At 43.6% G+C, this 25,447-nt stretch overlaps 2 protein-coding genes across 10 annotated transcripts in view; both read left to right on the forward strand.

Moving 5' to 3' along the window:
* INPP5B (inositol polyphosphate-5-phosphatase B) overlaps positions 1-21,996 on the forward strand; it is a 54,293-nt gene extending 32,297 nt beyond the window's left edge. For 4 of the 6 annotated variants that reach the window (XM_045584832.1, XM_045584836.1, XM_036445500.2 and 1 more), the window contains 16 exons: positions 628-795; positions 1,601-1,702; positions 2,648-2,762; positions 3,521-3,637; positions 4,284-4,471; positions 6,057-6,168; positions 9,736-9,845; positions 10,671-10,806; positions 12,434-12,544; positions 14,619-14,781; positions 16,151-16,386; positions 17,759-17,872; positions 19,364-19,457; positions 19,955-20,082; positions 21,152-21,263; positions 21,501-21,996. In XM_045584832.1, coding sequence (XP_045440788.1) covers positions 628-795; positions 1,601-1,702; positions 2,648-2,762; positions 3,521-3,637; positions 4,284-4,471; positions 6,057-6,168; positions 9,736-9,845; positions 10,671-10,806; positions 12,434-12,544; positions 14,619-14,781; positions 16,151-16,386; positions 17,759-17,872; positions 19,364-19,457; positions 19,955-20,082; positions 21,152-21,263; positions 21,501-21,613 — 2,119 coding nt within the window. In that variant the 3' untranslated portion in view covers positions 21,614-21,996. The other 2 variants (XM_045584833.1, XM_045584834.1) reach the window with 2 other exon arrangements.
* A 1,621-nt stretch (positions 21,997-23,617) lies between these two features.
* MTF1 (metal regulatory transcription factor 1) overlaps positions 23,618-25,447 on the forward strand; it is a 44,147-nt gene continuing 42,317 nt past the window's right edge. For 3 of the 4 annotated variants that reach the window (XM_036445501.2, XM_045584837.1, XM_045584838.1), the window contains exon 1: positions 23,619-24,242. The gene's annotated coding sequence lies outside the window, so the exon portion shown is untranslated. Of the gene's footprint in view, positions 24,243-25,447 lie in introns of all 4 variants that reach the window. The other variant, XM_036445502.2, reaches the window with a different exon arrangement.

A 25,447-nucleotide genomic window follows, 5' to 3' on the forward strand; every position in this document is an offset into this window, starting at 1 on the left:
TTACTTCAAGATCTTAATTCATTAAGTGATGTTCAACAAAAGTTTCTGGAGCTATTATTACGATTCTGTTAGGTAAGTGTCAAATTTTGTTTAATTTTAAAGTTGGCATTTGAATAATTTTTAATATGACTTAAACTACACAAATCGAACCCGTAACCCAGGTATGTGCCCTGACTGGGAGTCGAACCCACAACCTTTTGGTGCATGGGATGATGCTCCAACCAACTGAGCCACGCTGGCCAAGGCTGGATTATTTCACAGTTTTATTATATGAGACTCTCTGACACCATCCAGCTGCGTGAATCATTAATGATGCTGGGTCTGATTTTTTCCCCCTTTGAAAAATGAAGGGGTTAGATTACAATATTTCTAGGTCCCCTTCTGGTCTGAGAGTCTATGAATGTGTTTTCAGAAACCCTCTGGCCCAATATACTATATAATCCACAACATATACGTTTACTTAATTCCACATAGAAGTCGTGTTGTTTTAGCAAATAAGTTTTTACGTTAGCCTCTTTTGCCTTCTGTGACTCAGATGCTTGTGTGTGGAAACTTCTAGCTTTATATTTATGTCATGAAGGACTCATCAAAATATGATAACACATTTTTTTTGTCTATTTTTTCTAGACAGACTAAATCCAAGTCGGAAATTACCGACATGGTTCGCTCTTCCACTATCACAGTCTCAGACAAGGCTCACATTTTGTCGATGCACAAGTTTGGGCTACGAGAAACACTGGTGAAATCACATCTGATGCAGAAAGAGGAGGATTATACCTATATCCAGAACTTCAGGTAGCTGACTGGCTCTTAGACTGCTTCCAAAGGAAAAATGATCATTCGATTCTTTGAAATTTAAGCACTTAACCTCCAGCCCCAGTACCCTGGATTTGAAAGCAAATCCTACTACAGATCTCTTCCTTCATTTTCTAAGATAGTGATTCCTTTCACTCTTTATAAGCAGGCGATTATTCTGTGCCTTTTCGGGCCAGGCACTCTGGTGGGTGTAGAGCAGTGAGAGTGACACAGCTTGCAAATAGTTACAGAAATACTTGAAGAGCTATATGGATTAAAAAAAAAAAAAAAAAAAAAAAAAAAAAGGAACATAGCCTACCCTTGGTCGTTCTGGGCCTTTGAAGAAAATAATTTAAATTGAAGTTAGTAAATTGAAGTTAGTGTTTGGTAATCTTTTTAGACAGGATTACCGAAAGTTAAATGAATCAGGTTACATGATTCTGCTAGATCTTTTTAAATTATTGCACTGTGACCATAAGACAAAGTAACGTTGCTTCTAGGGATAGAAATAGTTTATTATGATGAGTACTGCTGTTGCTTTCCTTCTGAAAGTACTTTTCATTTCCGAAGCATATGCAGGGTAAAGAATTATCTTGTGGATTATAGTTCTCTAAGGGCTGTTAGAGCTAAGTAGGAATGTTTAGAGTAGGCTTGCACTGTTTGAAATTATCACACGAGCAACAGATATCACAGCAGATGGCAGTCATTGGTATAGGTTAGATGTGACCTTTCTTATGTCTTCAAATGTGTTCCCTTGTTGTCTCCATCGTCTTCCTAAGTGACCGATTGATTTTCTTTGATGCAGGTTTTTTGTGGGGACGTACAATGTGAATGGACAGTCCCCCAAAGAATGCCTTCGGCCTTGGCTAAGTCATGGTATCCAGGCCCCAGATGTATACTGTGTAGGGTGAGTGTTTCTCTTCCAGTCGCCTCCACATTCTCACACGTATGGCTGTAGCTGAAGGTAGGGGGGCCATGAAGATGGGATGGGCAAAAGTAGGTTTACAGTTGTTCCTATGGGAAATAATACAACAATTAATAAATAATGATACAAGAATAAACTGTTTTATGTACTCACAACTGTAAAACTACTTTTGCCCATCCCTTAGTTACCTGATTCTTCACAGCAGGCGAAGGAATTGAAGAATATGTACTTAGTAACAGCTGCTTCTCTGTTTGACACTCTTCCTCACAGTTAAACACATTTCTGGCACGCTTTCAGTGATGTGCTTGGCAAATGCTAGTATTGAATTTTTAGTATAATCCTTTGTTAAAATCACTGCACCTTAAGCTTATTTTCATTACTTAGACATTCAACACTTTTGGTCATGAAGCAAAGAATATCTTTTGCCAGGGAAGGTTAGCTTAAAAAAAAAAAAAAAGAAGAAGAAAAAGAAAGGCCCCATCAGTGAGTTCTTTTTGTTTCACACTTACCATCCTCCTGCCACTACACTGGGCACTGTTGATGGGGACGGGTCAGTAAAGAAGCCTGTATGGTAAAGTAGAAAGGGCCTAGAACTTGGAATGTATAGAGATCTAGGTTTGAACCCCTTTGCCGCTTGGTGCTTGTGTGAACTCGTGATCTCAGATGTAAAATGCGGATGCTTCCAACCACTTCACAGGCTGGTTATGAAGAGGAAATGGTATAGGTGAGATGTGACCTTTCTGTGGCTGTGAAAGCACTGGTAAGTGCCTTAGCATTTTGACTCTCGGCTCTGAGTGTTGTTGTTTTTCTTCTCTCGAGGGTCCTGCAGCGTAGCCAGGAATCTAGGATTTATGCACCCAAACCAATCATTGGACGTGTCATCTTGTACATGACCTTTCTCTACTTTCTCCTTGCTTCTCCTGCTAGGTTCCAGGAGCTTGATCTGAGTAAGGAGGCCTTTTTCTTCCATGACACCCCGAAGGAGGAAGAGTGGTTTAAAGCTGTATCAGAGAGTCTTCATCCAGATGCCAAGTATGCAAAGGTAAGAGAGGAGTCAGGGACCTTCAGATATTAGGCTGCCACACAGGGAAATTCTAAGACAGTATCTCACATTCTCCCCAAGCCAGTCCTAATTACCCTGCTATTTTCAGTTCCAGGTCCTCCAGCAAAGGCACCTGTGGGTGGGCAAGATGCAGGTCTTGGCACTTGTAGGCTAAGTTGTTAACGTAGTATGCCGAGTTGAACAGGTGATTGATTACCCTAGATCAGTGGTCGTCAAACTCATTAGTCAACAGAGCCAAATGTCAACAGTACCACGGTTGAAATTTCTTCTGAGAGCCAAATTTTTAAACTTATATTATATAGGTAAGTGCATTGTTATTAACTTAATTAGGGTACTCCTAAGCTGGCCTTTGCTAAAAACTCAAAAGGCAAAAGAGCCGCATGTGGCTCCTGAACCGCGGTTTGCCGACCATCAGCGGGCCACATGCGACTCTTTGGCCTTTTGAGTTTTTAGCAAAGGCCAGCTTAGGAGTACCCTAAGTAAGTTAATAACAATGCACCTACCTATATAGTTCAAGTTTTAAAAATTTGGCTCTCAGAAGAAATTTAAATTCTTGTACTGTTGATATTTGGCTCTGTTGACTAATGAGTTTGCCGACCACTGTCCTAGGTCCTCGTGTGGAGGAGATACATGAATACTTTCAGCCAGCTTTGAGACCACTTCTCCTCTGGGATCTTTATTCCTGTTTCTGCCTTCTGTTTAATGCTTTGGCTTGAATGTTTGACTCTGTTTTCCAGGTGAAATTCATCCGACTGGTTGGGATTATGCTGCTGTTATATGTCAAACAGGAACATGCAGCACACATCTCAGACGTGGAAGCGGAGACCGTGGGGACAGGAATCATGGGGAGGATGGTGAGTCCTTGGTGGTATGTTTGGCACACGGACGGGCCTTGATTCCTAAGGTTTTGTCCCCACTTCTCATGATACCTTGACGCATGTGTCCCAGGGCGGATGCTGGCATTAGATGATGAATTGTGCTCTCAGCAGGACTGGACTGAGCAGACCACTTTACAAATGGTATTTAAGGGAATTGCTGGCTAATTTGTCCAACTAGCACAGGTCCTCATGTTTACTGCACACTAGAGTCTCTAGTTTATTCTCCCATTTAATCCATGAAATAGGTTGCAGAAACTATATTGGGTCACAGAGGAAAAGAAAGAATGCTGATGCAGATTTGCCGTTTCCTCCTCTTCCTGAGGCCATTAAAGCCCTGCTTTTAGATTCTACTGCCAGAGCTCAGCCTCCCGTGGAGAAGGGAGAGCATGTGGCTTACCTGGGATGGCATGGAACATGGATTCAGCTTGCCACGGGCTGGCTAGTCATTCTTCCTCCTTGGATTTGTTTTCCTGTAAAATGCAGACAGTAATACTGCTTTACTACCTCACAGGGTCATTATGAAGACTCGCTAAGAGAACACATTTTGAAAGGTTGCGGGTTTAAACAACTGACGTAATTAATCAGCCGACAAAGCTGGATTTCTCTGGGCTCCTCTTCGTAGGGCAACAAAGGAGGAGTGGCCATCAGGTTCCAGTTCCACACCAGCAGCATCTGCGTCGTGAACTCGCACCTGGCAGCCCACACAGAAGAGTACGAGAGGAGGAACCAGGACTTTAAAGACATCTGCTCTCGGATGCAGTTTTGTCAGGTTGACCCGAGCCTTCCCCCTCTCACCATCGGCAAGCACGAGTGAGTCTGGACTTCTACCCCACAGGTCACGGTGCCCCCTGTTTTGTTAGGGAGGTGACTGCCAGAGTGGGGACTCTAGCCAACTCTCAGTTACACGCGGATCATGTCCCTTGGAAAGGTTTAGTTTCCTGATTTCCCATCTGGCAGACCTCTAGAATTCTCAAGTCAGGTGTCCCTGGCAAATGTGTAAGACTTATTTTAATGCGGGTCGGCTTTGATACAACACCACCATGCAAGCAGCCAAAGAGCGAGCATCTCAACGCCAGGCTTTAGAAGTATGTTTCAGGATTTTAGGCGTCTGCTCTTCCCAGGAGCATATGTACTTGAGAAGGACTGCATTTGTCTGCCTTCACTTAGTCTTTTTTTTTTTTTTTTTTTTTTTAATATGTTTTATTGATTTTATACAGAGAGGAAGGGAGAGGGATAGAGAGCTAGAAACATCGATGAGAGAGAAACATCGATCAGCCGCCTCCTGCAGACCCCCCATGGGGATGTGTCTGCAACCAATTCATTTAGTCTTTTCTACCTCAACTTTATAAAGCTGTAGTTGCAGCTGCTTGGAGCATTTTGTGCTAATTTTTGTCTATCTTTTTATTTCGTTTATCTCTAAAACTTCCTCTATGTCTAAATTCAAGGCATATTAGAATTTCTGACTTGAAAGTAACACTTGAAGCTTGTGTCACTTTTTTTAAAAAAGAGGAAGAGCTGCTGGGGCCATGGTGTCTGCCAGGGAGTGTTCAGAGTCCAGCCTCTCATCCTGCCTGCTGCCATGGTGGAACTGTCTTGAACTCACTGGTGTCCTAGAAGCTGACAGGATGGCTTTCCTTCTCCAGGGAACCTAGCAGGAAGTGTGTCTTCAATTCTGCTAAGCCTGCAGCACCCTAGTTTGTGAGGTTGCAACTTGCATGTCAGTTTGTCTGCTTTTATTTGGGGGGGAGGGTGTACTGCTTTGCAGGTTCTCTCGTGACTTGGCTGTTGCCTCTCGGACTTTATGGGATGTGCAGTGTCATTGAGGAACATTCCATTAATTTTCCCCCAAAAGCATCAGGTGCCATAAAACACCCATCACACTTGCCAAAAGAGCCAACCGATGATGCTATGGTGGTGGTTAAACCCAGATTCTACTGTAGAGGTTGAGCTTTGTTTCAGAGTAACTCAGCTCTAGAAACAAAGGCTGAGGGTGTGTTTTGTGGACTGGAATGTGCATGGAGGCAGAGGCAACATCATGGCATCATCTAGTTTGGGGTCCCTGGATGATTGGCATGACTCCCCAAACTTGATCTTTTTGCCTCTTCCCAAGAAGGAAGTGAATTATTGTCTTGCTTTTAGATCCTATTAGATTATCTTTCCAACCATACAAGAATATAAAGGAGTCAAGGAGAACTCGAGGCAGTTTATAATGAACTTGGACCAAGATAATTGTGTAAGCAGCTTGGTAGACATGGTATTAAATGAGAGGACAAGAGAAAGATTTCCTGAGCGGCTGAATCATTTCCCCACCCAGCTCCCAACAGGCTGAGCCTCAGGGGCCTTCTGTGATGAGATGGGTAAAATCCCCTGCGACCTTTGTGCTCTGTCTTTGCAGTGTGATCTTGTGGCTGGGGGACCTCAACTACAGGATAGAAGAGTTGGATATGGAAAAAGTGAAAAAGCTCATCGAAGAGAAGGACTTTCAAACCCTGTATGCTTATGACCAGGTACCGATGGCCACCTGTGCCCTCTCAGAAAAGCTTGGCTTTTCAACTCCCAGCCTCTTCTTCCTCAGCGCGGAGGTTTCCCTGAGCAGCTGCTGTCCAACCATGTCTTTCATCTGCATTTCCATAGTCCATAGTTGTCTCCCATTGGCTTGTCACTTGAGGTGCCTGGTCCCTCTTCTCTTGGGAGCAGGAGTTGTTTTCTTTCTGTCTCTCTGCCCTGTGTGTGCTCATTCATTCATTCAAGTTGGGACTAGGGATACCAGACTTCTCATAAATAAGATAAGTGGCTATTTAAAATGATTTCTAATTCTTTTGAATTTGTCTTCTGTTTCCCTCTCTTTCTCCTCTCCAGACTTGTCCAATGTGAATGACAACTCTTTTTCCTGCTTTCTTCACTTCCGGTGGGAATTAGTTCTATAACCTGCTTTTCTCCTGCCATTGTTTGGGTTACCATTTCTGTCTCCAAGCATTAGCCATTTCACAGGACAAGAGCAGTCAGTTTCTCTCTTTCTTTAGGCTACTCCTCAATAGACTGAAAGCGGTTCTAGTGGTCAGAATTGTTCAGAATGATAAAGCTCTTTTTCTTTCTAGTCTATGTCCCCCTTTAAATAATCTTAGTATTCATTAGTCTACACTTTTCAGTTATCTTTTTCTCCCTAGTGCAGATCAATTGCAGGAAAAAACCCGTCAACTTTATATCTTAAAAAAAAAAATCTTTCTTTATGGAATAATCTCTTTATTAATCCATCTTTCTCTCTGTAGCTGTTTTCCTTGGTAAATTACTTTTTTAAAAAAATATATATTTTATTGATTTTGTACAGAAAAGAAGGGAGGGAGATAGAGAGTTAGAAACATCGATGAGAAAGAGTCATCGATCAGCTGCCTCTTGCACACCCCCTACTGGGGATATGCCCGCAACCAAGGTATTATTAGGTCTAGTAATAATTAACGTTGTTTTCTAATACTTTTTAAAATTGAATTTATTTAAACAATACAACAAAATTTAATCAACAATATAGTTGCCGTTGTTTTCTACTTCTTGTGCCCAATGCTCAGGAAGCATTTTAATCCCTCTGTTGTAAAATTCTTGTGATTTTGATGCAAAAAATTCGGTCAATGCATTTTTGAGGCATTCTTCATTATTAAATTTTTTTCCAAGAAGAAAGTTTTGCAAAGAACGAAACAAATGGTAATTGGAAGGGGCAATATCAGGAGAATATGCAGGTTGAGGGAGAACTTCCCATTCCAACTGGCGCAGTTTTTCAGCAGTGATTCTTGCAGTATGTGGTCGTGCGTTATCGTGGTGAAGAATTACGCCCTTCCGATTAATCAGCGCAGGTTCTTTTTCTCTTAAAGCTTGGGCTAACCTTTCCAATTGGGCACTATACACTGCACTTGTAATGGTTTGGTTAGACGGTAAAAGTTCATAATGAAGAATTCCTTTAAAATTCCACCAAACACACAACATCACTTTTTTCACATGCAAGTCAGGTTTTGGCGTGGGCTGCGGAGCCTCATTTTTGTCCAACCATTGAGGCCGCCTTTTCAAATTAATATTCAGCACCCATTTTTCATCTCCGGTAACAATTTGCTCTAAAAACGGCAAACGGTTTTGACGAGAGAGGAGCGAACTGCAAATTGTGACTCTTTGATTATGGTTGTTGTCGGTCAACTCATGAGGAACCCATTTTCCAAACTTTTGGACTTTGCCAAGTGCACGCAATTGATTGGAAATTGTTTTTTGTGAACAATTTAAAGTTGTCGCAAGCTCTTGTTGGGTAATTTGAGGATTTTGCACCAAAAGAGCTTGAAGAGCTTCTTGATCAAAATTGGACACACGGCCTCGACCACTCTTGTCATCTAACGAAAAATTTCCCTCGCGAAATTTCTCAAATCAACGCTGGCATTTTCTGGCACTAACTGCATCTTGACCAAGAGCACTACAGATGTTTTTTGCAGCCTCACTTGCTTTTCTTCCTAATTGGAACTCGTAAAGCATGCAGTGTCGAATATGCTCTTCATCCGCCATCTTCTTAGCCCTAGTTTTGCAACAAAAACCAAACCAAACACAAACTTTTTCAAGCAAAACTTGTTAATTGCACTTCATACGTTCTGTAGATACCACGTGTTTGAAGGTTATGTCAATACAAGTCAATGCCAAGCAAGATTTTAAATGAATGTTTAAAAAACGACATTAATTATTACTAGACCCGATATATATGCCCTTGACCGGAATCGAACCCGGGACCCTTCAGTCCCCAAGCCGACGCTCTATCCATTGAGCCAAACCAGTCTCGGCGGTAAATTACTTTTATTCTCTTTAATACCCATTTCAACCTTAATCCATTCTATTCTTTTCTATTCTATTCTATTCTAAACTGTCTGTTTCTTGCTTCTGTATTCTGGACTGAGGCATTCTAATTTCCCTGGGAGTTTAATACTCATCTCCTCTTGCCTTCTTTTCCGGTCTTTCCTCAAGTAATAGTAGCTGTTTTGTGTGTTCTCTGCTTTCCGATGGTTTTAAGGTCAACATATGCTCATTCAAGAAGCATCAGCTTACCTTAATACCTAAATGTTTTATTTTCTATTGCTTTTACTTTATTAATTTATTCTAGGAATTCGCTTTTGGGAGAATTTGGCAACTCTTGTCTCTCCATTGGAGCTGACAGTTCTTCCTCAGTTCACTTAGCACCCAGCTTGGGGCAGGGGGCAGAGAGGCAGAGCACCTGTGTTTTTATCTCTTGCCGAGAGTGTGACCTGGAAGGAGCTCCCAGAATTAGTGCACTAAGAAGGATACTAGCTATTATAATGTGCCAGCACTGTTCTAAGTCAACAGTTCATTTTCCAACAATCCTGTGAAGCAGATTCTAAGTCCAGAATTTACCGTTGGAGAAATCAAGGCACACAGCTTCCTTCAGTACACTAACTGGACAAGCTTCTTTTGAAAGTGTTTGTTTTAAGTGATTTTTAAATTTAAACTATAGTTGGCTTGGTATATTTCTACTATATGTTTCTACATAATGGAAGTTTCCCTTTGCTTTTTGGACTGTATCTTTCCAGACTCTTTTATAGGCAGTTTTGTCTCTCAGTGTAATTAATTAAAACAACTGTGCTACACAGAAGAAGCGTTTGATACCTAAAAAGGAAACGCTCTGTCTGTTGGTACCTAAACCTCCTAGGGACCTGTCAGTAAGATGGTACTCAGGCTCCCTGGATGCAGTAACTCCTATAAAAACACCTTAAAAACTGTGTAACAGCCAAAGGAAATTTTAGCTTGCTTGCTCCTCTTCCTGGAAGTTAGTTAATTCAAGATCTTACAGCTGATATGTGTGGAATTGTGCACCTGAAACCTATGTAATTTCGTTAATCAGTGTCACCCCAATAAAGTCAATAAAAAGGGGCGGGGGAGGGGGAAGTGAAACAAACAAACAAAAATAACTTTCCAGACTATCTTTTTCATGGGCCTTGCCCTTTGAATTAGGGTTCAGATTTAAAATTGCTATCTGCTAATTCAAAGCTTGACCTTTTTATTCTGAGATTTTTTTTTCCTTCCATCCTTTTGTATAGCTGAAAGCTCAGATGGCTGCAAAGGCAGTCTTTGAAGGCTTCACAGAAGGTGAACTCACGTTCCAGCCTACCTATAAATATGATACTGGCTCCGACGAGTGGGATACCAGGTAGGTCAGAGGTCGCTTCAGGGGGTCAAGCAAACAGAAGCCCAGAAATTTAGGGAATCACTTGCCCTCGTGGGCCTAAAAGGGAAGATAGATTTATTGTGACTTTTCTCCGTATTTTGTACTTTGGTTAAACATTTTCTCTCAGTATCTGCTCATTAAGCAGCCTGCCTTCCTCCTTGTTTTCTATTTGATTGCTTTAGCCTTTGTTCCCTAATCATTCTTGTGACTGATTTACTTTTAAGTTATTCTCAGGGGGATAAGATGATTCCAACTAGCTTAGGTTGTACTTGGTCACTACATAGTATTATAGTTCATACATTTTATTAATGCCTATGGTATGCCATGCCCTATTCAATGCATTTTACCTGCATTATCTCATTTAATCTTCTCAACAACCTGTCCAAATAGGTATGATTTTGTTATTCTCGTTTTATAGATCAGGGGACTGAGGCATTAAAAAATGAAAGAGCCTCCCAAGCAGGCAAGTGGAGAGCCAGGATTGGAATCCAGGCAGTAGGAAGTCAAAGCCTGTTTTAACCACCATCTTTTAAGAACCACAGAGTACTTACTGTCAGATTGCCTTTTGACTCTCGCCTCATCCCCCGTAGGAGGCCAGAGAGCAGGGAATCGTTCTGAACGGTGTTTTGGATGATACACAGGATACATGTTATATCTCCGTGAGCCCAAATCGCTCCTGACCTCTCAGATCACTGGGCCTTGAGGACTGGACAGCTCTGCCCAGTCATCCTCCAGCTGAGCCAGGGGCTAGCCAGGCAGTGGGTACTGCTGTGCCTGTGAGGCCCCAGGGTGGACTTTGCGTTTCAGCGAGAAGTGTCGCGCTCCTGCCTGGTGTGACCGGATCCTCTGGAAAGGGAAGAACATTACTCAGCTGAGTTACCAGAGCCACATGGCCCTGAAGACCAGTGACCACAAGCCTGTCAGCTCGGAGTTTGACATTGGGGTAGGTGGGCAGCTGCGTCCGTTGTCACCATTCCGTGGGGGATAACAGGCTCTCACAACCAAGACTCCTTTTTTCGTTCTGGTGTCCTCTTCCCTTGATTATGATGAAGCTCCTTTAAAAATTGTTTTAATTTCAATTTGATTCACAATTGCTTTGACATACTACCACTGTATGTTTCTACCTTCATGGAAGTTTCTCTTTTTGGACTGAATCTCTGCAGACCTTTCTCCATGCATTTACAAATGTGTGTCAGCATTCTCTGTGTGACACAGGGAATATTTCTAGAGGAAGGTTTTCCTTCTTGTAAAAGAGGTCATATTATGCACATTGTCCTGAGAACATATTTTTCCCCCCTGACTATGTCTCGGGACCTTTAGATGACACTAAAGGCAGAGCTCCCTCATTATTTTTAAAGGTTTCCACATACGCCACAGTGTATATGTTGATCATTTGTTTCCAAAGTTTTGCTATTGTATACAGTGCTATGGTAACCACCCTTCATGTATCTTTGTGTACCAGTGTATTTCTATAGAATGAAATTCCTAGGGGTTCAATGAAAAATGTATTTTAAATTTATTAAATTTTCCTAAATTATCCTCCCAGCAGTTTTTACCATTTTACACTTCTGCCAACCATGTATGACCTTATTTTCTCACACCCTGGCTAATAGTGGGTTTTAGCAATCTTTTGAATTTCTACCAACACAGTGAGCAAAAAGAAAAATATATTTCTTTTTATATATATATATATATATATATATTTTATCGATTTTTTACAGAGAGGAAGGGAGATGGAGAGAGTTAGAAACGTCGATGAGAGGGAAACATCGATCAGCCGCCTCTTGCACACCCCACACCAGGGATATGCCCGCAGCCAATGTACATGCCCTTGACCGGAATCGAACCTGGGACCTTTCAGTCCGCAGACCAACGCTCTACCACTGAGCCAAACCGGCTTCGGCAGAAAAATATATTTCATTATTTTAGATTACATTTCCCTGATTACTAGTGAAGCTGGACATCTTTTAATTTATTCCCTATTTGTATCTCTTTTTCAGTGACTTCAGTGTTTATCAGTTCTCAAGGGTCCAGGTAGAAGCATATTGGAATCCGTGAAGGTGTGGGTGATTTGAAAAAAAAGCCTAATGAATATTATAATTACAGTTTTATTGCTAGAAAGTGACAAAATTGTGTTTATAATTCAAAATACAGAAGGGAAAACTTGAAAAAATCTTGTCTGTTGGAGCAGTTATTATAGTTAAAAAAAGCTTAAGAAATGCTTTTTAAAGAAATGCTGCTTTAAGTCCAAGCTCTAGAGAGGTTTCTTACTGTAGGCCTTTTGGCAGCAGCAAGCCAAGTAGAGCTGAGCGCTGAGCATCCTCCGCCCTGGTCCTGAGGCCTGGGAGAACTGCCCACCGGGCTTCCCCTCCGCATCCTCTTTCTGCTGACAAGGAGGCAGTTGGCTTTGCCTCCGGGCGGCCCTTCTACAATAGGTCTGTTGTTGATTGGGATTTTTGTTAATTAATTAACTCTACTTAGTCTCCGCTTTCCACCAGGAATGTCCGGTAAACTGACAAGCAGGAACTGGGCTGGAGCCGTGGGGCTCAGCCTCTGATGTTTCCTTCCAGGTGAGGGTTAAAGATGAAGAGCTTTACCGGAAGGCTCTGGAGGAGATTGTTCGATCCCTGGACAAGATGGAAAATGATAACATTCCTTCTGTGTCGCTCTCCCGGCTGGAGGTAGGAGGGGCTGTTAAGAAATCAGCATTGTGCCCCAGCTGGTTTGGCTCAGCTGTAGATGGAGCATTGGCTTCCCCGGTTCAATTCTAGCCAGGGGCGCATGCTTGGGTTGCAGGCTCGATCCCCAGTAGCGGGTGTGCAGGAGGCAGCCGATCAATGATTCTCTCTCATCATTGAGATTTCTATATCTTTCTCCCTCTCCCTCCCTCTCTGAAATCAATGAAAAGATATATATTATAAAAAGAAGAAGAAAATCAGCATCAGCCCTGGATGGTTAGGCTCCATGGATAGTGTTGGCCTACAAACTGAAGGCTGGGCCCAGGTTGAAGGGTCCCAAATATGATTCTGGTCAAGGGAATGTGCCTCAGACCTTGAAACCAATCAATGTATCTCTTTCTTTTTAAAATATATTTTATTGATTTTTTTTTTTTTTTTTTTTTTTTTTTACAGAGAGGAAGGGAGAAGGATAGAGAGTTAGAAACATTGACCAGCTGCCTCCTGCACACCCCCTCCTGGGGATGTGCCCACAACCAAAGTACATGCTCTTGACTGGAATTGAACCTGGGACCTTTGAGTCTGCAGGCTGACGCTCTATCCACTGAGCCAAACCGGTTAGAGCTCAATGTGTCTCTTTCACAGAGATGCTTCTCTCTGTCTATCCCAATCCTTTCCACTGCCTAAAAATCAATGGGAAAATATCCTTGGGTGAGGATTAACAAAACAAAACAAGAAAGAATATCAGCATCTTCTATTCATAGAGCTTAAATTTCATCTATGAGGGCTCAGAATCCCAGGAGGTACCGTTAGCCTACTGAACTCTAGTCTTTCTTGATAGGCTGCTTCTGGATAAAGTGAGGCTGCTGATGCTAGCTGAGAAGAAAGGGGTTGTTGATTTATACCATGTTCATCTCCTGATCTAAACCAGAAGCCTTTAGCCATTTGTGGCTCATAGATTTCACCTACACACGAGCCATCTGTGAGTTAAATAATGGCAAAGGTGATCCAAAATATGTTTTGTTTTTGTAAATTTTAATATAACTGGTGTGTATTCTTATATTGGGTTTGTCTTCCTACTGATGTGTTGCTTTGAGATCAAATGGAGTCTGAATTTCTTGGGTATGCTTGAGTTAATGGTAGGGAAGGCAGTAGAGAAAAGCAGTGGGCTCTGGCCGGTTTGACTCAGTGGATAGGGCATCAGCCTGCAGACTCAAGGGTCCCGGGTTCAATTCTGGTCAGGAGCGTGTACCTTGGTTGTGGCACATCCCCAGTGGGAGGTGTGCAGGAGGCAGCTGATTGATGTTTCTCTCTCATCGATGTTTCTAACTCTCTCTCCCTCTCCCTTCCTCTTTGTAAAAAATCAATAAAATATATTTAAAAAAGAAAAAGAAAAGCAAAGCAGTGGTCAGTGGGAGAAGTCAGGTTAGGGTTAAAGATTTTTCATGAAAGAGCCACAGCATAGATCATTCAGAATTAACAATACCAAGAGGTCAGTCAAACGGGTATTTATGGTGAGAGTACTTTTAATACCTTAAATGTCCAGCCACTTGGAAAGATAAGTTTGGTCTTAAGTTTGTTTGGGTGTAGAAGATACGTTGGTTCCTTCAGGAAATTTATTTATAAAACAACATGCTTTCTTTGAGTTTTTTGGTTTCTGGGTTAAACACAGACAATTGGTCTTTAGCAGTAGCTGTGGCCTCCTAGGTAACGTAGAGAAGAAACATGATTTGAAAGAAGTGGTCCTTCTTTATTTTCTTTTTCTTTTCTTTCTTTCTTTCTTTCTTTCTTTTTTTTTTTTAGAGGAAGGGAGAGAGAGAAACACCAGTGATGTGAGAGACTCATTGATTGGCTGCCTCCTGCAACCCCTATACTGGGGATGGAGCCCATAACCCTGGCATGTGTTCTTGACTAGAATTGACCTGGGACCCTTCAGTTCAACTCTCTATCCACTGAGTCAAACCAGCTAGGGCTGGTCCTTCATTTTCTTTCCAGAAAGGGCAAGGAGTACCCAGTTGGGTGTCTGGACGGGTTGCCGAGAAGAGGACATTGGTCTGATGGGTTTTGGGCTTGTTCCCAGTTCTGTTTTCAGAATGTGAAGTACATGCAATTGCAAGTGGAATCCTTTACAATTCATAATGGACAAGTACCCTGTCAGTTTGAATTCATCAACAAGCCTGATGAAGAGTCTTACTGTAAGCCGTGGCTGAATGCCAACCCCAGCAAAGGGTTCCTCCTGCCAGGTAAGGCCTGTTCCAGGTCCTTGGTACTGATTTGGGGTACACTCTCCCCTATCTTTGCTCATTTTTCTGTAATAAGCTTTTTGTTTGAGTGTTTTGTTGTTTTTTTGAACTTTTAAAAAGTCCTATGAATGGCCAAAACCGGTTTGGCTCAGTGGTAGAGCGTTGGTCTGCGGACTGAAAGGTCCCAGGTTCGATTCCGGTCAGGAGCATGTACGTTGGTTGCGGGCACATCCCCGGTGGGAGGTGTGCAAAAAAAAAAAAAAAAAAAAAAAAAAAGTCCTATGAATGAATCATCTACAAATAAAATAAAAAATATAAAATATGAAATAGTGAGGAGCGTGAGTTCAGCTTCAGAAGCATTCTCAATCATGTATTTGTTCCATCATTTCACAGAAAGAGAAAACCTAAGATTGCTGTGAAGCAGCTGCTGCTGTTAACCATTTTGTAAAAAACATTTTATTGATTTTAGAGAGGAACGGAGAGATAGAAACATCAATGATGAGAGAGAATCATTGATTGGCTGCCTCCTGCACACCCCACACTGGGGATCGAGACTGCAACCCAGGCCTGTGCCCCTGTCTGGAATCAAACCTGAGACCATTCAGTTCGCAAGCCGAGCCAAACCAGCCAGGGCTGTTAACCATTTTAACCTTTGCCAGTGGCTCAGTTGGTTGAAGCGTTGTCCTATCCACCAAAAGGTTGCGGGTTTGTTTCCTGGTTGTTGTGTGTATGGGGGGGCAACCAATGGATGTTTCTCTTTCTCTCTCTCATAAAAAAAAACATATTCTTGGGTGAGCACAACCACAAACAAAAAGCATCATTTTTATTGTCTGCCTCACCATAATCAACTCCCAGTTGCTCTTGTAGGGAAAGATAATGGGGTGATAACCCCAAAATTATATCTGGCTCTGGAATGTACCATGCAAATCTCTCCCCTAACTTCTCCTTTGCACTCTATGTTGTGTTATGTGGCAGAGGGATTAAGCCTGCTTTGTGGACAATTCACAGGGTGATAGTTTCATTATATTTTCTACTGGATCAGATATCTTTATCTGACCTTGCTCAGGGTAAGCTCTTTGAACCATGCCTTCTTAGTGATTAGTAATTGGTTTAAGCTTTGCTACTTAGAACTTAAATTTCACAGTAGTTGCCTATTCACGTTTTTATTTGTTGTTTTCATATTCCCACTTGGACTATCAATTCTGTTCGTGTGTCTCCTGAGTGCTGAGCACATAAATACTTGGTTGGCTCTTATTTCCCTTTCTTAACCCTTAGGCCTGCTTGACTCTCTTCCTTTTCTATCCTTTCCCTCTGCACCCTTTCTCTTGACCTTTCACCAGCCAACATTACTTTTTAAATTTTTCTTCAGATTCGGCCGTTGAGATTGACTTGGAGATATTTGTAAGTAAGACCATGGCTACAAAGCTCAACTCTGGTGAAGACAAAATTGAGGACATTCTTGTTTTGCACTTGGAGAGGGGAAAGGATTACTTTTTGTCTGTGTCTGGGAACTACGTGCCCAGCTGTTTCGGATCTCCCATTCATACACTGTGCTACATGAGGGAGCCAATCTCTGACCTGCCGCTTGAAACTGTGAGAGAGCTGGTGAGTTATGAGCCAAGGAAACATCTAGTACTGTGTAGCAGCCATGTCTGTCAAACAGGCTATTCCCAGGGATCTGGGAATTCTTCAGCCTTCCTAGAGCTGGCTTATTGTATCAGTTATGCACAGTATTGCTGTGTAACAAAACCACCCTGAACTCTTAATGGTTGAAATTATCCAAATTATTGCTCCTCCTGTTTCCAGTTTACCTCTTCCGCTGATCTTGTGTAGGCTCATCTGTGCAGTAGCAATCAGATGGTGGCAAATTGTGAAGCCAGCCCAGATTCCAAGGGCAGAAAGAGACTCTACCACTTGATAGAAAAAGCTACGAAACGTTGTGGTCGTGTTTTTCAGTCTTTCATACACAGTGCGTTAGATAAACTCGGCCATGGATACGATGATAATGAAGGTTCCCTGGCCCATGTTCATCATCTTATTTTCTATTTACTTTTTTTCTCTTATTTTTAATCATTGTTTGGTCATGTATCATCCAAAACTAAATTTTCTGAGACCTCAGAGGTTCCTATGGAGACAATTCTTATACAAGGCAACTAGTGTGGAGCAGATTTATAGTAATACATATTCTCCTCCCACCCATGCATTTTTTAAAAATTTAATCTTTATTGTTCAGATTATTATAATTGTTTCTCCACCCATGCATTTTTTTTCACCTATGCATTTTTAAATCTAGGTACTCTTTTTTTTTTTTTAAATATATTTTATTGATTTTGTACAGAGAGAGATAGAGAGCCAGAAACATTGATGAGAGAGAGTCATCGATCAGCTGCCTCTTGCACACCCCCTACTGGGGATATGCCTGCAACCAAGGTACATGCTGTTGACCGGAATCGAACCCAGGACCCTTCAGTTCCCAAGCCGACGCTCTATCCATTGAGCCAAGCCGGTCCCCTAAATCTAGGTACTCTTGAACACCATCCTCTCCATTATACAGATGAAAACTGAGGCTTCATAAGGAGATTGATTTATCACGGTCACATGGCAAGTTAGCACTGGACCTGGACCTTGCATCCTGGTTTTTGGACTCTCAAGTCTGTGTCCTATTTTACCTGGACCACAGTGGCTTTCTAGCTCTGACAGTGAAATGGTATCGGCAGGATTTTTCCTAAGCCGTTGATGCATATTGTTACACAATTCACGGACACTTCTTGCTGTAATGCATTCCTAATTCTAAAAAATCACCTTTGTACTTTGTGCCACCTGATTTCATTTCCGACTGTGGAATGCTTGCTTAAGAGCATTGAAATGTTCCCTTTCTCCCATGGGTTTGCTGTCCCCACACCCTGTGTTCTCCTAAGCCAGCATAGAGTAAGTTCTCTGGGTGGGGCTGCTGAGTCTTTTTATTTTATTTTTTCAGACTCTGATGCCACTCTGGACTGAAGATGATGGCAGCCAGCTGGAGAACCCCATGGAAATCCCCAAAGAGCTCTGGATGATGGTTGACTTCCTGCACCGAAATGCTGCCCGGGAGGTGGGTGCTTCCACAGTCAGCCCTGATGGAGGCCGGGCTGCCCTGAGAAAGAGCATCAGCCCCAGTGTTTGGTGTAAGCAGCTTTTAATCCCGAGAACCTGTGGAAAGCTGTTCTTCCCTCAGGGAGTGAATGTCGGATAAATAGGTTCTTGTTTCACACCCTTGGGGGATCATGATGTTACTTGGTTACCCCCAAGGGAAGCAGGCTTGCACAGGACTGCCTGTTCCCTCCCCTGGCCTGGGGCGCCCATGTAGAAAGCCACCTGGAGCGCTCTCAGGCGCTTAGCCAGGTATCCTTTTCAGGAACTCTCCCAGCTTCTGAGAAGGGGATGTGCTAACTTGTGACAACCAGACAGAGGCAGGAGGAATTCCCAGGTTATGTGAGTCAGGAGGCCTGATTTCTACAGTGACTTAGGCAATGTCATTGAGATCAGATTAGCCAGTCTCACTGACTCATTTATATAGGTCGCAGGGAGACCGAGCAACATATATTCTTATGATATTCTCTTTTCACGTTTTTTCTTTCACATTGAGTGTTACAATGTACCAAATGTTCTAAGTGTTTTATAGGATTGCCTCATTCAGTTCTCAGAAAGGTAAATAACTTGGTGAAGGTCCCAAAGCTGATTAATGGGCAGGATTGGGATCTGAACCCAAGGAATCTGGCTAGAGAAGTCACATTCTTTCTTTTTTTTTCCCCTTTAAAAACAATATATTATTGATTTCAGAGAGAGAAATAGAAACATCAATAAAGGGAGAGAATCATTGATTAGCTCCCCTTGAACTCTCCCCATCAGGAATCAAGCCTGCAGCCCTGGCATAAGCCCTGACTAGAAATCGAACCGTGACCTCCTGGTTCACAGGTGGATGCACAATCAACTGAGCCACGCCAGCTGGAGAGAAGTCACTTTCTTACATACCATGCTCTTCTAACTTCTCTATAGAGAAGTGTAACTTTTGAACAATACATGTAATATGGTTATTATCAACACAGTTAGATGGCATTGACATTTTATACAACAAAGGAATGTAAAGTCCCCTGGGACTACTGGAAATACCTTTGTTGCCATAATCTTGTTTTCATAAAGCACTGAACTACATTTTAATTTTCTTCATCTTATAAAGGACATAATTTCTTCATAATTTTCTTTTTCTGGTTAGTCCCTCTGTAACATAAAGGAAACATAGCTGCTTTTAAGTTTCCCTTATGTTGGATCTTCCTGTTGTATATCACAGCCCTACCCATAGTTTTACAAAAGTTGTCTTATCACTCACTCTGAAGACCTGTTGTGGGAGCCTGCCTGGGAAAGCCTCCAAGGTGAATTAATTGGCCACACCAGCCTAAATCAGGTTGTCTATCAGGGTGACTCAGAGGCCGCACTACATGCTTCTTTTTGTTCTCTGCTGGAAATTATATGTATTTCTAGGTCAGGAATTCATTGCTGATTTTCTGAGAATATAATTGCTTTGTGACACTCTTCCCTTTTGCAGGAGGATCTGTTTCAACAGCCAGGCCGAAGGTTGGAATTTGAGCAAATCAGGGACTGTTTGGATGCTGGAATGATTGATAACCTTGATACCCTCTGTATCCTTTATGTCTGTGTATGTATAAGAGAGGTGAGAAAAAGGAAATAGCATTTTAACCCTTTGCACTCCGCTGTCCCCTCTCAGGGGACATCGGAATTCTAGCATATCACTCAGATGTCCCCTCTCAGGGGGGACATTGCAGTTTATTAGTGATTGTGGGGAATTGAGTTAATTCAATGCACGTGTCCACCGCAAAGTAGCGTCAAGTAGCTGGTAGCCAATGTCCAGAATAGTTCGGAGTGCAAAGGGTTAAAGCTCAAAATCAGATATTGTGCCCTCAGCGAATATGTTTTTCTTACTGAAAGTTTGCATAGAGAAGTCTTTACAACGTTAAGCAACCAATATAGTAGGAACTAAGAAGAGCCCAACTAAGCTGACACCCAGCGTGGCTCCTTCATGCTAGCAGGCAGGTAGCACTTCGGCATGTGCTCGGTCCTGGGCCTTTTCCTAACCACGGGCAGCAGCATCACCTGTTCCTTAACGATGGGCCAAAAGCCCTTAGCAACCACTCTGTAGCCGAAGCCTTGCTGCTTTTCCTGGAGAGCCTGCCAGAGCCCGTCATCTGCTACAGCGCCTACCATAACTGCTTGGAGTGTTCTGGAAACTACACAGCCAGTAAACAGGTGAGGGTAAGCACTGGGCACCAGCATACACATGCTGCAGCCCCAGGCCCTCTGGGGCCTGAGGGAATAGCAGTCACAGCCCCTCCCATGCAATATCTTAGAAACTCACCTGTATCTTTCCTCCCCAAACCTGTTTTTCCTCTCCTCCCCTTTTTCTTTTAATGGCATCACACTTAATTGTAGTGACTCAACCCAGAAACCTGAGTCATTTCTGACTCCTCCACTTCTCACCTCCCACATGCCCACTCCACTTGATCTGTCACCCATCTTTTCTCTCCCGTTCTCCTTCCACTTTCCTTGGTGCAAGGCCCTGCATTCAGGCTCTCCCTTTGCTCATTTGTTTTGTATTCTGCCATTAGGTTGTGTTTTAAAGCTCTCATCGTGTTACTGTTGGCCAAAGACCATACTTGGCTTTCTATTGCCAATGAATGATTTTTCTAAAGATTTAATACTTTCTGTGATCTACTCTAGTTGCTCACATATATAACAGAATCATCTAGAAAACCTAATAATACAGATCCTAGAGCCTCAACCCACATTCACTGAATCATAATCTCTTTTGGAATCTACTTTGTACAAGCTTCCTAACCGATTGTCATGTGCAGGTGGATGGAGTACTTATTGAATTCTAGCCTGACTCCTTCCAGCTTAGCACCTGTTCAGTTATGCTCCTGCCAACAATGACTTCTCACAAAGTGCTCTCTCTCCTTATCGCACTGCTTTCCTTCTCTTGTCCTTTTTTATACTTTTGTCCTAATTACCCAAGTCCTTACCTCTGCAAGTCCAGTCTTGTCTTATATTCAAAACCTGTGTCTTCTATTGTATTTCCTTAAGTCTTTGGAGAGCACATAGAAGTTTGACCTCTAAGTCCATGTAATACTCGATTTGTGCTTCTCTCTCTTTTCATCTGTGCTGTTTTTTTGGTACTTGTGCCAAATGGTAAGTAGTCAAGGTTTTCTGTGCACAGTCTTATTCATGTACTTGGATCAGGTACTCAATTCCTGGAATATAGCAGACCCTTATTTAATTGAATGAATAAAAAGGCAAATCCCAATTCTGCCTCTTTCAGGTCATTTCTACTCTCCCCACATTCCACAAAAATGTCTTCCACTACTTGCTGGCATTTTTGCGAGAGTTGCTGAAAAATTCAGAAAAAAATCATTTGGATGAGAATATTCTAGGTAAGTAGCCAAGAGTCTGGAAAGCATCTCTGCAAACTGAGAGACTCGTTATAAGAAATGTGGTTGTAGAAGGTCCCAAGTCCACTAATAAAATCTCAAGCTCTGGGCAAAGTTTACCCTCAAATAGGTCTTAAAGGAGAAAATTTGCTTTTGGGGGCCCTTTCCAACTCATAACACACACAAAAAATTAGTACCTTCTTTTGCTGAATCATTTGTTTTCTGTGTTTTTTCATGCAGCTAGCATATTTGGCAGCTTACTGCTTCGAAACCCAGCTGGTCAACAGAAGCTTGAAATGGCAGAGAAGAAGGCTCAAGAATTTATTCACCAGTTCCTCTGCAACTCCCCCTGAGCCTCTGTCTCTTCTCCTGTTTTATCTGAAGCATCCAGTTACCAGTCTCACCTGTTTCCGTTCGAGAGCGGCCTCAGGAGGATGTGAGGCCACTTGGAAACGAGAGTGGCAGCTGCCAGTTCCTGAGCCCAGGCCATTTCTCCCACCATGGCTATACACTTAGTGCTGCTGCGAGTTGTGAGGACATGAGAGAAATCCACCACAATAAAACTGACATTCAATGTTCAACTTTAGTTAATTTAACACATAGATTATTTTTTTAAAGATTTGTAAAAATTGATTTTTTAGAGAGACGGAGAGGGAGAGAAACATTGATAGGCTGCCTTCTGCCTGATTTCCCCACCCCCCACCCCCACCCCCTAGGGATTGAGCCCCCAACCCAGGCATGTGCCAGAGATGGAACCAGAAACCTTTTGGTGCACAGGACAATGCCCAACCAGTCAGGGCTCTTTTTTCTTTTTTCTTTCTTTCTTCTTTTCTTTCTTTTTCTTTTCTTTCTTTCTTTCTTTCTTCTTCTTCTTTTCTTTCTTTTCTTTCTTTCTTTCTTTTCTTTTCTTTCTTTCTTTCTTCCTTCCTTCCTTCCTTCCTTTCCTTCCTCTTTCCTTTTCTTTCCTTCCTTCCTTCTCTTCTTTCCTTTCTTCCTTTCCTTCCTCCTTCCTTCTTTCCGTCCTTCTTTCCTTCCTTTCCTTCCTTCCTTTCCTTCCTTTTCCTTCCTTCCTTCCTTCCTTCCTTCCTTCCTTCCTTCCTTCCTTCTTCCTTCTTCCTTCCTTCTTCTTTCTTTCCTCCCTCCCTCCCTCCCTCCCTCCCTCTCTCTCTCTCTTTCTTTTCTTTTCTTTTTTTCCCCCAATGTTTAATACCTGTACTTGTGCTCACTCAGCTTGTCTCCAGGGCATAGTCAGTGCCTTCCCTGTCGCCTGGGGTGAGCTCCTCATGATCAAATATTTGAGCACACTTTGGAACTGAAAGGAGAATAAGTCGATTTGGACAAGAATGCAGGGTAAATAGGCTATAGCCACCCCAGATGCTTCTAGCACTCTGAGGACATGTGTAAATGCAGATGCAAAACCTATTCCTTTTCCTGCACAGATGTGGTGCAACAACTCTGGGGCTGGCCACTCAGCCACTGAGGTCAATACAGTGGCTTGAAAATGAAAATACGGAAGAAATTGGTGTTCTGGTTAAACAAGTGGGACTTTCTGGGCCAGCAAATTCTCCATACTGTATTCAATGCATCCCCTCTCTCATATGTGTAATATATTTTAATGATAAATGTATTTTTAACAGTGGTTGTTTGTGTTTGTAATTCTTTCTTTTAAATATATTTTATTGATATTCTACAGAGAGGAAGGGAGAGGGATAGAGAGCCAGAAACATCGACCAGCTGCCTCCTGCACACCCCCCACTGGGGATGTGCCCGCAACCAATGTACATGCCCTTGACTGGAATCGAACCCGAGACCCTTCAGTCCACAGGCCGATGCTCCATCCACTGAGCCAAACCGGTTTCAGCTGTTTTTATTTCTTAATCGATGGCAGTTTTCTGCAGCTTAAGCATTGGGCAGCTGGTCAGGGGCCAAAGAGATATTTGCGGGGCATCTGGTGGGTACAGTCACTAGTCACATTTTTCAAGCAAGAGATGGTACAGGCTGCTCTAGTCTCTGGGAGTTGTTGCACTTTGAATATTCCATACAAGTAGCTTAGGGGGGAAAACAGCTGTTGGCTGCTGGGATGTTCTAACAGCTAGATCTCCCAGGGATTTAGAAAACACTACTAGAGCATAATGACGTCATAATCAAAATTGCTTCTTGGGCCCTGAAACACCACTACTTGCCAGTGTAAAATGGGATTTACTAGAAGGTATCAGCCAGGAGCATGACAATGTGAACCGGTCAAGAAAGGGGATGGCCAGTAGGTGGCGCTGGCTGGCGCCGGCGCGAATCCGGATGAGAGCTCACAGTCCTCAGCCTGGGAAAAAGTTAGACCGCTGGGCCGGAGTGAGCGACCTGCGCTTCCGAGAGGGCAATCACGGGGGGGAAGGGGCGGCGTCGTGCTCCGGCTGGGCGTGGGATACTCCCTAGTCCGCCCTTTAGGTTCAACCTTTCTTTCTCGGACCCTCCGGCTTATGTTTATTAACTTTGCTGGGTGATTAAGAGAAGCTGGGGCCAAGGAGAGAAATGGCGGGAGTGCCACAGCCTTCCCGGCTCCCCCGGCGGGTCCCGGCCGGAATTCGGATACGTAACTGTGGTCCTTTCTGTGGCGGTGGTGGCTGCCATGGCGAAGACGGCAGCACAAGCTGGACGGAAGCTGCTCTGGATTAGTGTAGGGGCTCAACCCTCTACCCCAGCGTCAGGTGCCGCGGGAGAGACGCCCCGACGGACGGCGGGCTCTTCCCCGCGCGGGACCCGCTCCCCGTCCGGCTACGTCACCAGGCGCCCCGCCCCTCCCGCTCGCCAATTGGAGGCTCGAGCTCCGCCTACACCAATCAGCGGCGCCAGGGAGAGGCGAAACCCGGCTCACCTCCTTCCTCCGGGAAGCGGAAGCGGAAGTGACGTTCGGTAAGGAGGGGGCAATCATGGTGCCGCTGGGGAGAGGAGAAGCTGTCGCTGCCGCCGTTGCCGGGAGCCGCGGAGGTAAAAGGCGGAACTAGACGCGGCCTGGGCTGGGGACTTCTCTGGGGGCGCGGGACTTAGGCTCCCCTCTGAAGCATTTCCCGGTAGAGACCCCAGTCCGGTCACCATAGAGACCCCACCCCGCCTCTGTTTCCATGGGGATGGGTATCCAGCCCCCTCCCCTGTCTCCATGGAGACCGGACCCTGCCCCTCTTCGCCGGGGTCGGAGCCCCCCAGCCTGTCTTCAGGTTTTCCGTGTAGCCCGGGCTGGGAGCTCTCCCAGGCAGGTTTCTTTCCCAGCCTCCTCTCAGGGGTGCTGTTGGTACTCCTCGTTTGCCATCCTCCAACCTCCTGGTCTTGTTTGTTTCGGACAGTTGATCTCTGTTTGCCGCCGACGGTGCCTGGGCAGCCCGGTGGGGCCCCCGTGCGCTTCTCTCTCCTCACAGATGCAGCGAAATGTGCATCTACCGGGTTGCGTAAGCCAGAGCAAGGGGTCGGGGCGGGTTCTTCCCTCAGCCCGTCTCTGGCAACTATCCCTATCTAGCGGCCCCACTACGTAAAAGGTTCCCTCTCTAATCCAGAGCAGAAGAGAAAAATAAAGTGCAAGTCGAGTCTGAAAACTAAACGTGATGGGGTTGTTTTTACAATTCTCGGTTCTGCCTGCCAAACTCATATTTGTAGAACCTCTGTGTTTGAAGGTAAATCAGCTTTCCAAAACAGGAAAGCCTCACCTTTGGTATTTTTCCCAAGAGAGCAAATCTTCCCAAGAGAGAGATTCTGCAGGTCTTCCATTCATTTAGCGGACATCTGGACCCCCGGTGTCCCTGGTGTCACTGTACCGCGCTAGGGACACTAGAAACAAAAATAAGTTCTCCTTCCCTCATTGCAGACAGCACACTGCTGGGAACCAGATTGTTTTAGGAGATAAAATTGTTTTCATTAGGTATGTCTGATTAAGGATCAGCCCCTCTACTCAGAAGCTGAACCATCTGTTCCAGGAAGGAAGGAAGGAAGGAAGGAAGGAAGGAATTCACACTTGTTGCCTTTTCTATTGCTTTCATGTACATTCTCTCTTTTACCTCACATAACTTTGAGAGGACAGAAATTACCAGTCTCACCTTCTACATAAGAAAACGAGGCACAGAAAAGTTCCCCAAGTAGTAAGTGGCAAAGATGGAAATTGTAGGTACGTGACCCTGCCTCCAAAACTCTGCACCTTCCACCAT

This window comes from Pipistrellus kuhlii, unplaced genomic scaffold, assembly GCF_014108245.1.
Source record: "Pipistrellus kuhlii isolate mPipKuh1 unplaced genomic scaffold, mPipKuh1.p scaffold_m20_p_2, whole genome shotgun sequence".
Lineage (NCBI taxonomy): Eukaryota > Metazoa > Chordata > Mammalia > Chiroptera > Vespertilionidae > Pipistrellus > Pipistrellus kuhlii.